At 49.9% G+C, this 18,162-nt stretch overlaps 1 protein-coding gene across 1 annotated transcript in view; it reads left to right on the top strand.

Moving 5' to 3' along the window:
* Positions 1–17,981, top strand: part of SLC24A1 (solute carrier family 24 member 1) — a 192,664-nt gene extending 174,683 nt beyond the window's left edge. The window contains exon 9 of the mRNA XM_063925593.1: positions 16,880–17,981. Coding sequence (XP_063781663.1) covers positions 16,880–17,129 — 250 coding nt within the window. The 3' untranslated portion in view covers positions 17,130–17,981. The remainder of the gene's footprint in view (positions 1–16,879) is intronic.
* The last annotated feature ends 181 nt before the right edge of the window (positions 17,982–18,162 follow it).

The raw sequence follows: 18,162 nt of genomic DNA, 5'->3' as shown, positions 1-18,162 counted from the left end.
AGTAGAATAGGCTTTGATGGTAGCAGGAGCTGGACGACCAGCCTGTACATAAGCATGTGCAATCACCATTCTAATCCATCTGGCCAGAGTTTGCTTGGAAGCAGGCCAGCCACGTTTGTAAAAACCAAACAGTACAAACAGAGAATCAGATTTCCTAATGGAGGGATGTTCTCTGCACATAGATACGGAGAGCCCGTACCACATCCAAAGACTGCTCTTTGGAAGACAACTCAGGAGAATTAAAGGCCGGAACCACAATCTCTTGGTTAAGGTGGAAGGAAGACACCACCTTGGGTAAATAATCCGGTCGCGTTCTAAGAACTGCCAGGTCACAATGAAAAATCAAATGGGGGGACTTACAGGATAAGGCACCCAAGTCCGAGACCCATCTAGCTGAAGCAATAGCCAGCAAAAACCGCACCTTAAGGGACAGCCACTTAAGGTCAGCAGAGGCAAGAGGTTCAAATGGAGACTCTTGCAAGGTCTCCAGTACCACTGACAGATACCAAGGGGCCACAGGAGGTACATAAAGGAGGCTGAATCCGCAACACGCCCTGAGTGAATGTATGAACATCCGGAAGGGCAGCAATCTTTCTCTGAAACCAAACAGACAAGGCAGAAATCTGAACCTTGAGGGAGGCCAGACGCAGGCCTAAGTCCAGGCCCTGTTGTAGGAAGGCCAACAGTTTGGCCGTGCTAAACTTGAAAACGTCACGATTGTGAGACGCACACCAAGTAAAGTAGGCATTCAAGACCCTATGGTAAATCCGAGCAGAAGCCGGCTTATGGGCCTTCAACATACTTTGAACGACCGCCTCAGAAAAACCCTTGGACCTCAGGATGGAAGCTTCAAGAGCCATGCCGTCAAAGCCAGATGGGCCAAGTCCTGGTAAACACAAGGGCCCTGAACGAGGAGGTTTGGTCGTTGTGGAAGTAGAAGGGGACGATCTAGCGAGAGGCCCTGTAGATCGGAGAACCAGTGCCGTCTGGGCCACGCTGGAGCGATCAGAAGTAGGTTTCCTCCTTCTTGCTTGAACTTCAGTATTACTCTGAGCAGGAGTGACACCGGAGGGAACACGTACGGCAGCCGAAAGTTCCATGGGATTGACAGAGCATCCACGAACGCTGCTTAAGGATCCCTTGTCCTTGCTCCGAAGACCGGAACCTTGTGATTGTGTCGAGACGCCATCAGGTCCACATCTAGAAGGCCCCACTTGTCCACGAAAAATTGAAACACCTCTGGATGGAGGCTCCATTCTCCGGCGTGTACGTCCTGACGACTGAGAAAGTCCACTTCCCAGTTTAGGACCCCCGGAATGAACACTGCGGATATGGCCGGCAGATGGCGTTCTGCCAACTGAAGAATCCGTGATACTTCCCTCATTGCCATGCGGCTTCGACTGCCACCTTGATGATTGATGTACGCCACCGTGGTGGCGTTGTCCGATTTGTACTTGAACAGGTCTGTTCTGTATTAGATGCTGGGCCATTGTCAATGCATTGAACACTGCCCGCAGTTCCAGAATATTTATCGGGAGTAGAGACTGCTCCTTGGTCCACCGACCCTGAAGAGTGTTGTTCCAACACCACGCCCCAACCTCTCAGACTAGCATCCGTCGTCAGCAGGACCCAGTTTGATATCCAGAAGGGACGGCCCCTGCTCAATCGTTGGTCCTGAAGCCACCAGCTCAATGACAGGCAGACCTCCGGAAACAAGGAGATCATGTGAGATCTGATCCGGTGAGGCAGGCCGTCCCACTTGGTCAGAATTAACTTCTGCAGAGGGCGAGAATGGAATTGCGCATACTCCACCATGTCGAAAGCCGACACCATGAGACCTAGCACTTGCATTGCTGAATGTATCGACACTTGCGGACAAGATAGGAAGCATCGAATCCTGTCCTGAAGTTTCAGGACTTTCTCCTCAGACAAGAACAACCGTAGGTTTTGAGTGTCCAATAACGCTCCCAGGTGTACCATGCTCTGAGCAGGAACCAGGGAGGATTTCTCCAGTTGATCAGCCACCCGTGGGCTTTCATGCACTGGACCATCAAATCTAGATGACACAGGAGAAGTTCTGGGGAATTTGCCAGGATCAACAAATCGTCCAAGTACGGTAGGATCCTGACCCCTTGACGGCGGAGTGTAGCCGTCATGACCGCTATTACTTTGGTGAAAACTCGGGGAGCCGTTGTCAAACCAAAGGGTAACGCCTGAAATTGGTAATGAAGGTTGCCCACCGCAAACCTGAGGTACTGCTGATGAGACACTGCAATAGGAATATGCAGGTAGGCATTCTGTATGGCCAGGGGACCATATAGTCCCCAGGCTCCAAGGAGAGAACAATAGAGCGCAGAGTTTCCATACGAAACTTGGAGACCCACACATACTTGTTCAAGGACTTCAGATTGAGAATGGGCCGTGAGGACCCGTTCGGTTTCGGGACTAGAAACAGTGGTGAATAGTACCCCTTGCCTCTCTGAGCCAGAGGCACCTGTACTACCACTCCTGTGGACAGGAGGGAATGTACCACCTAATGCAGAGTGTTTGCCTTTGTCAAGTCCAGAGGAACATCTGTCAGGCAAAATCGATGAGGGGGACGATTCTTGAAGGATACGGCGTAACCTCGAGTGACGACTTCCCTTATCCAGGCATCGGAAGTGATCTTCAACCATTCCTGGGCAAAACCTAGAAGTCGGGGCCCCCCCCTGGGATCCCCCAGGGGGAGGCCCGTCCCGTCATGCGGCAGGCTTGTCAGTTTTGGAAGCAGGCTGATGGGCAGCCCAGGCTTGCTTTGGTCTGGGCTTGGCAGGTCTGGAAGCACGAGCTTGCTTTGGGTACGCCTGATCTTTTGCTTTACCTGGAGGACGAAAGGGCCGAGGGAAAGTACTTTTAGCCTTCTGCGTGGAAGGAGCCGTACTAGGTAGGCAAGCTGTTTTAGCAGTAGCCAGATCAGCCACAATCTTATTGAGATCTTCTCCAAAGAGAATGTCTCCCTTGAAAGGAAGCACCTCCAGGGTTTTCTTGGAATCCATATCCACCGACCAGGATCTCAACCAAAGGATAGGTCTGGCCAAGACTGACTTAGTAGCAGCCTTGGCCGCCAGCACCCCGGCATCGGAGGTCGCCTCCTTAAGGTACAGAGAAGCCGTGGCAATATATGAGAGACATTGTCGAGCATGCTCAGATGCATTAGAAGGCAGCTCCGCCTCTAGCTCCTGAGCCCACGCCTCAACAGCTTCAGTAGCCCAAGTTGCTGCGATGGTTGGCCTATGCACAGCCCCCGTTAGGGTGTAAATCGCTTTCAAACAAACCTCCACACGTCTATCCGTCGGTTCCTTCAAAGAGGTGACGGTAGTTACTGGCAGAGCAGAGGAAACTACCATGCGCGCCACATGAGAATCTACGGGCGGAGGAGTTTCCCAATTTTTTCATAGCTCCGCAGAGAGAGGATAGCGAGCCAACAGTCTGTTATTCAGTGTGACTTTCGTCCCCGGATTTTCCCAGGACTCCTGACGTATGTCAGCCAGGTGTTGAGAATGAGGTAAAACTTGTTTAAAAAGCCAGACAGATTTAAACCTAAGAAGGTGGTTAGAGACAGCCTCAGGCTCAGGTTCATCAGAGACTTGAAGAATGAGCCTGATAGCCTCAATCAAATCAGGGACATCCACCAATGACTTCCCTTCCCATCAGAAGCATCTGAGTCAGTGTCTGTGGGGTCAGCATATGCACCATCCTCCTCAGAGGATGTGTCCAGGACAGCAGTGGATTGTGAGGAGGTACTGGCCCGTTTAGAAGACGTCTTATGTCTTAGGTGGGCGAGAGTGAGATTTAGTCAGAGACCGGTTCAATTGCTGTAACTGAGTGGAGATTTGATCTGCCCATGGTGGATTAATTGCAGGGACCATAAACTGCTGCATTGGCACAGGTGGTCCCACAGGGGACGCCAGTTTCGTTACAAGCGTGTTTAACAGCGTGGAAAAGGTAGCCCAAGGTGGGTAATTTGTTGCCCCCGGTGCTACGGACCCACTGGGGGGTAAGGAACCCCCTGAACCTGAACTCTCTGCTGCCATATTTTCCTCCAAAATGTCCGCGGCATCACCACCACGCAATGTGGAAGAAGCCCCAGCTCCGTTGTATCGTGTAGCTGACATACTAGTGAGCACATTATTGGGCAACCCGGTACAATCTTAGCATCGATATACCTAGCAAGAACTCTCAGTGCAGTGTGACTTTCCTGTCAGCACAAACTGGGAATCCAAGAGATATATAGTGACTATAAATCACAAAGAAAAATACACAGCAAGTATATCTTGTGAAATACCTATATTAATTCAGAAAACCTGACACACTTAGCCCCACAGGTTACAGAATATAGGAGTAGCACGCTGAGTGAAATACCTGATATGGCAGCCACGCAGCAGTTACATGCACACACACACATATATAGTCACAAGCGTACCATGCACCATAAAACTGCACTGGACTAGCAATACAAAGTAATACTCCGTATAGCTATATATGTTAACAGTAGATATAACAATGCACAGTAGATACTGGATGTATATCACAGGGTGTTTGTACCCCACAACCCTGAATGTATGCACTCTTTCTTAACTAACACTGTCCCAGTGACAGGTAGAATACTTAAGTGTCCTGTAAAATGCACAGCGCTGGCGATCAGGCGGCTTTACAGAGGAGGATTTGCCCCAGCAACAACTCAGCTCCGTTGTGATGGCGGCTGACATGGAGTGAGGCAGAGATATGCAGCTCCAGGGCGGGAACATTCACTGAAATGGTGCCCTGGGGATGGGGGAGGGGCTACAGGTTAGGCCTTAACCCCTGCTGGCTTCCCCACCGGGCACTGCGGGCTATGTAAAAAAACGAGTTTTACGGTAAGAACTTACCTTTGTTAAAACTCTTTCTGCGAGGTACACTGGGCTCCACAAGGAATGGACAATGGGGTGTAGAGTAGGATCTTGATCCGAGGCACCAACAGGCTCAAAGCTTTGACTGTTCCCAGAATGCATAGTGCCGCCTCCTATATCACCCCGCCTCCCTGCACAGGATCTCAGTTTTTAGTTAACCAGTCCAATGCGGTAGCAGGAAAAGAGACGACAATGGTTAGTAGCCACAAAACCGCATTCTTGGGACAGGAGACGTGTCAGCGGCTAATGCCATACCAACCCAAAGAAAGGGTGGGCGCCTTGTGGAGCCCAGTGTACCTCGCAGAAAGAGTTTTAACAAAGGTAAGTTCTTACCATAAAACTCGTTTTCTGCTGCGGGGTACACTGGGCTCCACAAGGAATGGACAATGGGGATGTCCTAAAGCAGTTCCTTATGGGAGGGGACGCACTGTAGCGGGCACAGGAACCCAGCGTCCAAAGGAAGCATCCTGGGAAGCGGCAGTATCGAAGGCATAGAACCTTATGAACGTGTTCACAGAGGACCACGTAGCTGCCTTGCACAATTGTTCAAGGGTCGCACCACGTTGGGCCGCCCAAGAAGGTCCAACAGACCGAGTAGAATGGGCCTTAATGTGATCAGGAGCAGAGAGACCAGCCTTCACATAAGCATGTGCAATCACCATTCTAATCCATCTGGCCAGAGTTTGCTTGTGAGCAGGCCAGCCACGTTTGTGAAACCCAAACACAACAAAAAGAGAATCCGATTTCCTAATAGGAGCAGTTCTCCGATTTCCTAATAGGAGCCCGTACCACATCCAAAGACCGCTCTTTGGGAGACAGATCAGGAGAAACAAGTGCCGGAACTACAATCTCCTGATTAAGGTGGAACGAAGAAACCACCTTAGGTAGATAGCCGGGACGAGTCCTAAGAACCGCCCGGTCACGGTGAAATATCAGATATGGGGAACTACAGGACAAGGCACCCAAATCCGACATTCTTCTAGCTGAAGCAATAGCCAGCAGAAACACCACCTTAAGGGAAAGCCACTTAAGGTCAGCTGAACCAAGAGGTTCAAACGGAGAGTCTTGTAACGCCTCCAAAACCACCGACAAGTCCCAAGGAGCCACAGGCGGGACATAGGGAGGTTGGATACGCAACACGCCCTGAGTAAAGGTATGCACATCAGGTAAGGTCGCAATTTTTCTCTGAAACCACACCGACAAAGCAGATATTTGAACCTTGAGGGAGGCCAGACGCAGGCCTAAGTCCAGGCCCTGCTGAAGAAAAGCCAACAACTGGGCTATACTAAATTTGGAAGCGTCATAATCGTTAGATGCGCACCAAAGTAAGAATGCCAGACCCTATAGTAAATCCGAGCCGAAGTCGGTTTCCGGGCCCGCAACATAGTTTGAATGACCGCCTCAGAAAACCCTTTAGCCCTTAAGACGGAAGCTTCAAGAGCCACGCCGTCAAAGACAGCCGGGCTAGGTCCTGGTAGACACAGGGGCCCTGAACGAGGAGGTCTGGGCGTTGTGGAAGTAGAAATGGATGCTCTGACGATAGGCCTTGCAGGTCTGAGAACCAATGCCGTCTGGGCCACGCTGGAGCTATGAGAAGCAGAAATCCTTTTTCTTGCTTGAACTTCCGAATTACCCTAGGCAGGAGTGACACCGGAGGGAACACGTACGGCAGCCGAAACCTCCACGGTACCGCCAGCGCATCCACGAATGCTGCTTGAGGATCCCTTGTCCTTGCTCCGAAGACCGGAACCTTGTGATTGTGTTGAGACGCCATCAGATCTACGTCTGGAAGGCCCCACCTTTCCACTAGGAGTTGAAACACTTCTGGATGGAGGCCCCACTCGCCGGCATGCACATCCTGATGACTGAGAAAGTCTGCTTCCCAATTCAGGACTCCCGGAATGAATATTGCCGATATGGCCGGTAGATGGCGTTCTGCCCACTGTAGAATCCGTGAGACTTCCTTCATTGCTAGGCGGCTTTGAGTGCCGCCTTGATGATTTATGTAAGCCACTGTGGTGGCGTTGTCCGACTGCACTTGAACAGCACGGTTCTGAATTAAATGCTGGGCTAGGTTCAAGGCATTGAAGACCGCCCGCAACTCCAGAATATTGATCGAGAGGAGGGACTCCTCCTTGGTCCACCGCCCCTGAAGGGAGTGTTGCTCCAGCACCACACCCCAACCTCTTAGACTGGCATCTGTCGTCAACAGGACCCAGTCGGATATCCAGAATGGACGGCCCCTGCACAGTTGTTGGTCCCGGAGCCACCAGAGCAGCAACAGACGGACCTCCGGAGTCAATGAGATCATTTGAGACCTGATCCGGTGAGGCAGGCCGTCCCATTTGGCTAGAATCAGCCTCTGGAGAGGGCGAGAATGAAATTGAGCATACTCCACCATGTTGAATGCCGACACCATGAGGCCTAGCACCTGCAACGCCGAATGTATCGACACTTGCGGACGAGATAGGAAGCAACGAATCCTGTCCTGAAGTTTCAGGACTTTCTCCTGAGACAGGAACAACCGCTGGTTGTGAGTGTCCAATAGTGCTCCCAGATGCACCATGCTCTGAGTAGGGATCAGGGATGACTTCTTCCAGCTGATCAGCCACCCGTGGGCTTGCAGAAACCGGACCGTCACATCTAGATGACGCAGGAGAAGTTCTAGGGTTTTTACCAGGATTAACAAGTCGTCCAAATACGGCAAAATCCTGACCCCTTGACGGCGGAGTACCACCGTCATCACCGCCATGACTTTTGTAAAGGCTCGCGGAGCCGTTGTTAAACCAAAAGGTACGCCCGAAACTGGTAATGGCAGTTGCCAATCGCAATTCTCAGGTATTGCTGATGAGGTACTGCTATAGGAACATGCAGGTAAGCATCCTGTATATCCAGGGAGACCATGAAGTCCCCAGGTTCCAAGGCCAGAACTATAGAGCGAAGGGTTTCCATCTGGAACTTGGAAACCTTCACAAACCTGTTCAATGCCTTGAGGTTGAGAATGGGCCGGGAGGACCCATTTGGTTTCGGGACTAGAAACAGCGGAGAATAGTACCCCCGGCCCCTCTGCGCAAGAGGCACCTGTACTACGACTCCTGTATCCAGGAGGGTCTGTACCACCGAATGTAGAGTGTTTGCCTTTGTCTTGTCCAACGGGACATCTGTCTGGCAAAATCGATGAGGGGGTCGGTTTTTGAAGGCTATGGCGTAACCTCGTGTGACGACTTCCCGTACCCAGGCATCTGAAGTGGTCTTCAACCATTCCTGGGTATACCCTAGAAGCCGGCCCCCCACCCTAGGATCCCCCAGAGGGAGGCCCGCCCCGTCATGCGGCAGGCTTATCTGTCTTGGAAGCTGGCTGACGGGCCGCCCAGGCTCTTTTGGGCTTAGGCTTACCAGGTTTGGAAGTGCGGGCCTGCTTGTTGTACGCCTGACCTTTTGATTTACCTGAAGGACAAAGGGGGCGAAAGGAAGTACCTTTAGCCTTCGACACAGAAGGAGCAGTACTTGGCAGACAGGAAGTTTTGGCAGTAGCCAAGTCAGCCACAATCTTATTTAAATCCTCCCCAAACAGAATATCTCCCTTAAAAGGGAGTACCTCCAGGGTTTTTCTAGAGTCCAGATCCACAGACCAGGATCTCAGCCACAATATCCGGCAAGCTAGGACTGATGTAGTAGAGGCCTTGGCTGCCAGGATACCGGCATCAGAAGCCGCCTCTTTAATATAACGAGAAGCTGTGACAATATAAGACAAGCATTGTCTGGCATGGTCAGAGGAGATTTCAGCATCTAACTCCAAGGCCCATGCTTCAATGGCCTCTGCAGCCCAAGTAGCTGCAATAGTGGGCCTTTGTGCAGCACCCGTGAGGGTGTAAATCGCTTTCAGACAACCCTCCACACGTTTATCCGTAGGCTCTTTTGGAGACGTGACGGTGGTGACTGAGGAAACCACCATCCTAGCCACATGTGAGTCCACTGGAGGAGGCGTTTCCCAATTCTTAGACAGCTCCGGCGCGAGGGGATAGCGAGCCAGCATCTTCTTTTAAGGCACAAACTTCGTACCCGGGTTTTCCCAGGGTTCCTGACGTATATCAATTAGGTGGTCAGAGTGAGGTAAAACTTGTTTAATCACCTTCTGACGCTTGAACCTATCTGGTTTCTTAGGACAGGCATGTCCAAACTGCGGCCCTCCAGCTGTTAAGAAACTACACATCCCAGCATGCCCTGACACAGCTTTAGCATTCTCTCACAGCAAAACTGTGTCAGGACATGCTGGGATATGTAGTTTCACAACAGCTGGAGGGCCGCAGTTTGGACATGCCTGTCTTAGGAGGAACGGATGGCTCGGGATCATCCGTAATCTGTAAAATTAACTTAATAGCCTCCAAGAGATCAGGAACATCCACATGTGAACCACCCTCCCCATCAGCTGTATCGGAGTCAGAACCTGTGGGGTCAGTGTAAGTGCCGTCTTCATCCGACGAGGTTTCAGTGACAGCAGTGGATTGTGAGGAGACAAGCGCTCGAGCTGGAAGGATCCCTTGGACATAGGCGAGCGATGGTCAGACTTTTTAGTAGTCAGGGATTGGTTCAACTTCTTTATTTGAGCAGATAAATCGTCGGGTTAGCTGCAGGGACCACATACGGTTGTACCGGCATTGGGGGTCCCATAGGGGGAGTTAGTTTATTAACTAGCGTATGCAGAAGCGTGGAAAAAGCGGCCCACAGCGGGTCATTATTTGCCCCCGTTGCCACCGTCCCACTGGGGGGCAAGGAGCCCCCAGAACCAGAGCTGCTATATTCTCCTCATAGGTATCTGCGGCTTCAGCAACACCGGCAGTGTGTTCAGCCCCAGAACCGTTACCCTCAGAAGCAGACATGATATAACTTGCAGTATCAGGTAACACAGTACAATTTGTCAGCAGCACGATACCTCTAGCCCAAACCCCTGCGCAGTGTAGTCAGCACCAGCAGAAAAAGGAGAGATATGGTGACTAAATCAGAGAAAAATACGTAAAACAGTATATCTTTGTGAAAATCCTATATTAGATAAAACCTGACGCACCAAGCCCCCTCAGGTTATAGAATATAGGGATAGCAGGTTGAGTGAAAGACACACAATGGACACCACTCAGCTATCAAATGCACACACAAATAGTCACAGTTTGTACAATGCAGAGGTTATTACTAACAATAATACTGCACTGGACTAGCTTACACAGCTATATAACAATATATATAACAGTACACAGTAAGAACTGGATGTATATCACAAGGTAATTGTACTAGGAGACCCTGACTAAATGCACTCTTTCTTAACTAACACGGACTAAAAAAGGCAGGTAGAATACTTAAGTGTATTGTAAAGTCACAGCACTGACAACCAGGCGGCTTTACATAGGAGGATTTGCCCAAGCATTCCCAGGAACAGTGAGCTGAGGGATAATGGCGCCGCAGACACTGCCAGGGAGTGAGGGAGAGACAGATATGCAGCTCCAGGGCGGGAACATTTGCAGACATTGAGGCGGCGTGATCTAGGAGGCGGCGCTATGCATTCTGGGAACAGTCAAAGCTTTGAGCCTGTTGGTGCCTCGGATCAAGATCCTACTCTACACCCCATTGTCCATTCCTTGTGGAGCCCAGTGTACCCGGCAGCAGAAAATAAGAATTTACTTACCGATAATTCTATTTCTCGTAGTCCGTAGTGGATGCTGGGGACTCCGTAAGGACCATGGGGAATAGCGGCTCCGCAGGAGACTGGGCACAAAAGTAAAGCTTTAGAACCACCTGGTGTGCACTGGCTCCTCCCCCTATGACCCTCCTCCAAGCCTCAGTTAGGATACTGTGCCCGGACGAGCGTACACAATAAGGAAGGATTTTGAATCCCGGGTAAGACTCATACCAGCCACACCAATCACACCATATAACTTGTGATCTAAACCCAGTTAACAGCATGATAACAGAGGAGCCTCTAGAAAAGATGGCTCACTACATCAATAACCCGATTTTTTGGTAACAATAACTATGTACCAGTATTGCAGACAATCCGCACTTGGGATGGGCGCCCAGCATCCACTACGGACTACGAGAAATAGAATTATCGGTAAGTAAATTCTTATTTTCTCTAACGTCCTAAGTGGATGCTGGGGACTCCGTAAGGACCATGGGGATTATACCAAAGCTCCCAAACGGGCGGGAGAGTGCGGATGACTCTGCAGCACCAAATGAGAGAACTCCAGGTCCTCCTCAGCCAGGGTATCAATTTTGTAGAATTTTACAAACGTATTTGCTCCTGACCAAGTAGCTGCTCGGCAAAGTTGTAAAGCCGAGACCCCTCGGGCAGCCGCCCAAGATGAGCCCATCTTCCTTGTGGAGTGGGCATTTACAGATTTTTGGCTGTGGCAGGCCTGCCACAGAATGTGCAAGCTGAATTGTACTACAAATCCAACGAGCAATAGTCTGCTTAGAAGCAGGAGCACCCAGCTTGTTGGGTGCATACAGGATAAACAGCGAGTCAGATTTTCTGACTCCAGCCGTCCTGGAAACATATATTTTCAGGGCCCTGATAACGTCTAGCAACTTGGAGTCCTCCAAGTCCCTAGTAGCCGCAGGCACCACAATAGGTTGGTTCAGGTGAAACGCTGAAACCACCTTAGGGAGAAACTGAGGACAAGTCCTCAATTCCGCCCTGTCCGAATGGAAAATCAGATAAGGGCTTTTACAGGATAAAGCCGCCAATTCTGACACGCGCCTGGCCCAGGCCAGGGCCAACAGCATGACCACTTTCCATGTGAGATATTTTAACTCCACAGATTTAAGTGGTTCAAACCAATGTGACTTTTGGAACCCAAAAACTACATTGAGATCTCAAGATGCCACTGGAGGCACAAAAGGAGGCTGTATATGCAGTACCCCTTTTACAACGTCTGAACTTCAGGGACTGAAGCTAGTTCTTTTTGGAAGAAAATTGACAGGGCCGAAATTTGAACCTTAATGGACCCCAATTTCAGGCCCATAGACATTCCTGTTTGCAGGAAATGTAGGAATCGACCCAGTTGAATTTCCTCCGTCGGGCCTTACTGGCCTCGCACCACGCAACATATTTTCGCCAAATGCGGTGATAATGTTTTGGGGTTACATCCTTCCTGGCTTTGATCAGGATAGGGATGACTTCATCCGGAATGCCTTTTTTCCTTCAGGATCCGGCGTTCAACCGCCCTGCCGTCAAACGAAGCCGCGGTAAGTCTTGGAACAGACAGGGTCCTTGCTGGAGCAGGTCCCTTCTTAGAGGTAGAGGCCACGGATCCTCCGTGAGCATCTCTTGAAGTTCCGGTTACCAAGTCCTTCTTGGCCAATCCGGAGCCACGAATATAGTGCTTACTCCTCTCCATCTTATCAATCTCAGTACCTTGGGTATGAGAGGCAGATGAGGGAACACATACACTGACTGGTACACCCACGGTGTTACCAGAGCGTCTACAGCTATTGCCTGAGGGTCCCTTGACCTGGCGCAATACCTGTCGAGTTTTTCCCAACGGTTTATAATCATGTGGAAGACTTCTGGGTGAAGTCCCCACTCTCCCGGGTGGAGGTCGTGTCTGCTGAGGAAGTCTGCTTCCCAGTTGTCCACTCCCGGAATTGCTGACAGTGCTATCACATGATTTTCCGCCCAGCGAAGAATCCTTGCAGCTTCTGCCATTGCCCTCCTGCTTCTTTTGCCACCCTGTCTGTTTACGTGGGTGACTGCCGTGATGTTGTCCGACTGGATCAACACCGGCTGACCTTGAAGCAGAGGTCTTGCTAAGCTTAGAGCATTGTAAATGGCCCTTAGCTTCAGGATATTTATGTGAAGTGATGTCTCCAGGCTTGACCATAAGCCCTGGAAATTCCTTCCCTGTGTGACTGCTCCCCAGCCTCGCAGGCTGGCATTAGTGGTCACCAGGACCCAGTCCTGAATGCCGAATCTGCGGCCCTCTTGAAGATGAGCACTCTGCAACCAACACAGGAGGGACACCCTTGTTCTTGGTGACAGGGTTATCCGCTGATGCATCTGAAGATGCGACCCGGACCATTTGTCCAGCAGGTCCCACTGGAAAGTTCTTGCGTGGAATCTGCCGAATGGGATTGCTTCGTAGGAAGCCACCATTTTACCCAGAACCCTTGTGCATTGATGCACTGAGACTTGGCTCGGTTTTAGGAGGTTCCTGACTAGCTCGGATAACTCCCTGGCTTTCTTCTCCGGGAGAAACACCTTTTTCTGGACTGTGTCCAGGATCATCCCTAGGAACAGAAGACGAGTCGTCGGAACCAGCTGCGATTTTGGAATATTGAGAATCCAATCGTGCTGCCGCAACACTACCTGAGATAGTGCTACACCGACCTCCAACTGTTCCCTGGATCTTACCCTTATCAGGGAATCGTCCAAGTAAGGGATAACTAAAATTCCCTTCCTTCGAAGGAATATCATCATTTCGGCCATTACCTTGGTAAAGACCCGGGGTGCCGTGGACCATCCATACGGCAGCGTCTGAACTGATAGTGACAGTTCTGTACCATAAACCTGAGGTACCCTTGGTGAGAAGGGTAAATTTGGACATGAAGGTAAGCATCCTCGATGTCCCGAGACATCATGTAGTCCCCTTCTTCCAGGTTCGCAATCACTGCTCTGAGTGACTCAATCTTGAATTTGAACCTCTGTATGTAAGTGTTCAAAGATTTTAGATTTAGAATCGGTCTCACCGAGCCGTCCGGCTTCGGTACCACAACAGTGTGGAATAATACCCCGTTCCCTGTTGCAGGAGGGGTACCTTGATTATCACCTGCTGGGAATACAGCTTGTGAATGGCTTCCAAAACTGTCTCCCTGTCAGAAGGTGGCATCGGTAAAGCCGACTTTAGGAAACGGCGAGGGGGAGACGTCTCGAATTCCAATTTGTACCCCTGAGATATCACCTGAAGGATCCAGGGGTCTACTTGCGAGTGAGCCCACTGCGCGCTGAAATTCATTGAGACGGGCCCCCCACCTTGCCTGATTCTGCTTGTAAAGCCCCAGCGTCATACTGAGGGCTTGGCAGAGGCGGGAGAGGGTTTCTGTTCCTGGGAACTGGCTGATTTCTGCAGCCTTTTTCCTCTCCCTCTGTCACGGGGCAGAAATGAGGAACCTTTTGCCCCCTTGTCCACGAAAAGACTGCGCCTGATAATACGGCGTCTTCTCATGTTGAGAGGCGACCTGGGGTACAAACGTGGATTTCCCAGCTGTTGCCGTGGCCACCAGGTCTGAAAGACCGACCCCAAATAACTCCTCCCTTTAATAAGGCAATACTTCCAAATGCCGTTTGGAATACGCATCACCTGACCACTGACGTGTCCATAACCTTCTACTGGTAGAAATGGACAACGCACTTAGACTTGATGCCAGTCGGCAAATATTCCGCTGTGCATCACGCATATATAGAAATGCATCTTTTAAATGCTCTATAGGCAAAAATATACTGTCCCTATCTAGGGTATCAATATTTTTAGTCAGGGAATCCGACCACGCCAACCCAGCACTGCCCATCCAGGCTGAGGCGATTGCTGGTCGCAGTATAACACCAGTATGTGTGTAAATACATTTTAGGATACCCTCCTGCTTTCTATCAGCAGGATCCTTAAGGGCGGCCATCTCAGGAGAGGGTAGAGCCCTTACAAGCGTGTGAGCGCTTTATCCACCCTAGGGGGTGTTTCCCAACGCACCCTAACCTCTGGCGGGAAAGGATATAATGCCAATAACATTTTAGAAATTATCAGTTATCGGGGGAAACCCACGCATCATCACACACCTCATTTAATTTCTCAGATTCAGGAAAACTACAGGTAGTTTTTCCTCACCGAACATAATACCCCTTTTTGGTGGTACTCGTATTATCAGAAATGTGTAAAACATTTTTCATTGCCTCAATCATGTAACGTGTGGCCCTACTGGAAGTCACATTTGTCTCTTCACCGTCGACACTGGAGTCAGTATCCGTGTCGGCGTCTATATCTGCCATCTGAGGTAACGGGCGCTTTAGAGCCCCTGACGGCCTATGAGACGTCTGGACAGGCCCAAGCTGAGTAGCCGGCTGTCTCATGTCAACCACTGTCTTTTATACAGAGCTGACACTGTCACGTAATTCCTTCCAACAGTTCATCCACTCAGGTGTCGACCCCCTAGGGGGTGACATCACTATTACAGGCAATCTGCTCCGTCTCCACATCATTTTTCTCCTCATACATGTCGACACAAACGTACCGACATACAGCACACACACAGGGAATGCTCTGATAGAGGACAGGACCCCACTAGCCCTTTGGGGAGACAGAGGGAGAGTTTGCCAGCACACACCAGAGCGCTATATATATATATATATAAATACAGGGATAACCTTATATAAGTGTTTTTCCCCTTATAGCTGCTGTATCTTTAATACTGCGCGTAATTAGTGCCCCCCCTCTCTTTTTTAACCCTTTCTGTAGTGTAGTGACTGCAGGGGAGAGACAGGGAGCTTCCCTCCAACGGAGCTGTGAGGGAAAATGGCGCCAGTGTGCTGAGGAGATAGGCTCCGCCCCCTTATCGGCGGCCTTATCTCCCGTTTTTCTATGTATTCTGGCAGGGGTTAAATGCATCCATATAGCCCAGGAGCTATATGTGATGCATTTTTTGCCATCCAAGGTGTTTTTTATTGCGTCTCAGGGCGCCCCCCCCCCAGCACCCTCAGTGACCGGAGTGTGAAGTGTGCTGAGAGCAATGGCGCACAGCTGCAGTGCTGTGCGCTACCTTGTTGAAGACAGGACGTCTTCTGCCGCCGATTTTCCGGACCTCTTCTGCCTTCTGGCTCTGTAAGGGGGCCGGCGGCGCGGCTCTGGGACCCATCCAGGCTGGGCCTGTGATCGTCCCTCTGGAGCTAATGTCCAGTAGCCTAAGAAGCCCAATCCACTCTGCACGCAGGTGAGTTCGCTTCTTCTCCCCTTGGTCCCTCGATGCAGTGAGCCTGTTGCCAGCAGGTCTCACTGAAAATAAAAAACCTAAAACTAAACTTTTCACTAAGCAGCTCAGGAGAGCCACCTAGTGTGCACCCTTCTCGTTCGGGCACAAAATCTTAACTGAGGCTTGGAGGAGGGTCATAGGGGGAGGAGCCAGTGCACACCAGGTGGTTCTAAAGCTTTACTTTTGTGCCCAGTCTCCTGCGGAGCCGCTATTCCCCATGGTCCTTACGGAGTCCCCAGCATCCACTTAGGACGTTAGAGAAATGGGGTTTTAATGAGAGGAAAAAACCCCACCTGTGCCCAGTGTCCCGGTAACTAGTGGAGTGGCTGCCCGATTACAGTGTCCACGCCAGCGCGCGCGAGCTGCCTCCCACGGCCGCGCCGGATCGCGGTTTACAGCGGGCCAAAGAGACCTCTTACCTCCCCTTGAACCTGCGGCCACGCGATCCTGGAGGGCAGCGGCGGATGTGTGTGACTGACAGGAAAGACACCGGAGCCTCTGCTGTAGTTACCCGGCAACCAGGGCGTGGGGGTATACAGCGCCACTGGGGGAGTGATGGAGCTGCAGCAAAGTATGTCTTATGACATACATAAAAGCTGCAGCCCTTTAAGTCTTCAAAGTTTTCTTCTTTCTTCAATTTAAGCTATAATATGGGCTGCAAAGGCAGCCCCCCTGTTGATTGCCTGCTTACTGCATGGCACCAGCTTACAAACTGAGCTCCTGTGCACGGAGGCGGGGTTATAGAGGAGGCGGCGCTGTGCATCTTGGGAACAGTCAAAGCTTTAAGCCTGTTAGTGCCTCGGATCAAGATCCTACTCTACACCCCGATGTTAATCCTTGTGGAGCCCAGTGTACCCCGCAGCAGAAAATACACCTACATATCATGTAGCAAAATATATTGTGCCCTGACTCTACAGTATTACAACTATTTTCTTTATTTCCAGATTACCGGTTCCCTGGTTCCTGTTCTCAGTGTTTAATGGTTTTAGCCCTGTGGCGGTCAGCAGCAATGGCCTATTCTGCGCCATCGTCCTTCTCTTTCTCATGCTTCTCTTTGTCATATTCTCCATCGCTGCCTGCAAGTGGAAGATGAACAAGTTTCTGGGCTTCACCATGTTCATTTTGTACTTTGTGTTTGTAATAGTCAGTGTGATGCTGGAGGACAGGATAATTGTGTGCCCCATATCTATATAGGACCACCCAGAGCCCTGCACTATGCATGATAACATACAAATATCACTATTGCCCTCCAATCATAGAGCATCCACTGTCCACTGTTAACGTATTTGGTGCACAGACACTATACCTAGTAATTATCAGCACTGTACCAAGCTAGACAAGGACTCCAGACCTAGAACATCCTTACCCTGCACCATGTACACTTTCTCAGACTATGCACACATATCGTACATGCTGTTGTCTGACATTATAATTCCATTAGGGAGACCTGCCAAGCAATATGTGAACCTCTAACATCACTGCAATTTATATTTATAAACATATTCAGTGAACTGAAATAAAAGTCTGATATATATATTTTTTCTTGAAGCTTACAATGATCATGTACTAGAGACGTGTGTAAATAAGGTCACTGCCAAACAGAGGGCTCATTCTGTGACCGTACAGTGTAGGTATCACCAAATGTCTAGTTAGTGTTGTAAAGAAAAGTATTTATTGTATTAGGCTTTCCTTTCCCATAAGGGCAGCTTTAGAGATCTGTCCACACAGGCTGCCATCCTTCTGTGAAAGTCTTTCATATCCTAAGTTGTTTTTTTTTTTGTTTACTTTAAATCTATAAATTGCCACAATGTTACAACACTTTTTTTTTCATAATCTTTATGATCTGTTTAAATAAGGGATTTATTTCCTCTTTCTACATAAATCCAGTACTGATGACAGCAGCTGCCTCTCAGCAATCACTGATCACGTAAATGTCATAGTGTCGGTATAATCACCGAATTCCCCTATCGGTTCTGTTTTAGAACAAGCGTTATTTTTTGACTGACTGAACTCCAAGCCACTCCTTTATATTAAATATAGATACACAGGGGCAGATGTATTAAGCCTGGAGAAGTGATGAAGTGGAAAGTGATAACACACCAGCCAATCAGCTCTAGTCATTTTTCAAATACAGCCTGTAACATGGAAGTTAAGAGCTGATTGGCTGGTGTGTTATCACCTTACACTTTATCACTTCACCAGGCTTAATACATCTGCCCCTGAGCTT

The sequence above is a fragment of the Pseudophryne corroboree genome, chromosome 6, assembly GCF_028390025.1.
Source record: "Pseudophryne corroboree isolate aPseCor3 chromosome 6, aPseCor3.hap2, whole genome shotgun sequence".
In the NCBI taxonomy this organism is placed as follows: Eukaryota; Metazoa; Chordata; class Amphibia; order Anura; family Myobatrachidae; genus Pseudophryne; species Pseudophryne corroboree.
Note: the sequence above shows the minus strand (reverse complement) of the source record. Positions and strands in the feature narration are given on the sequence as shown.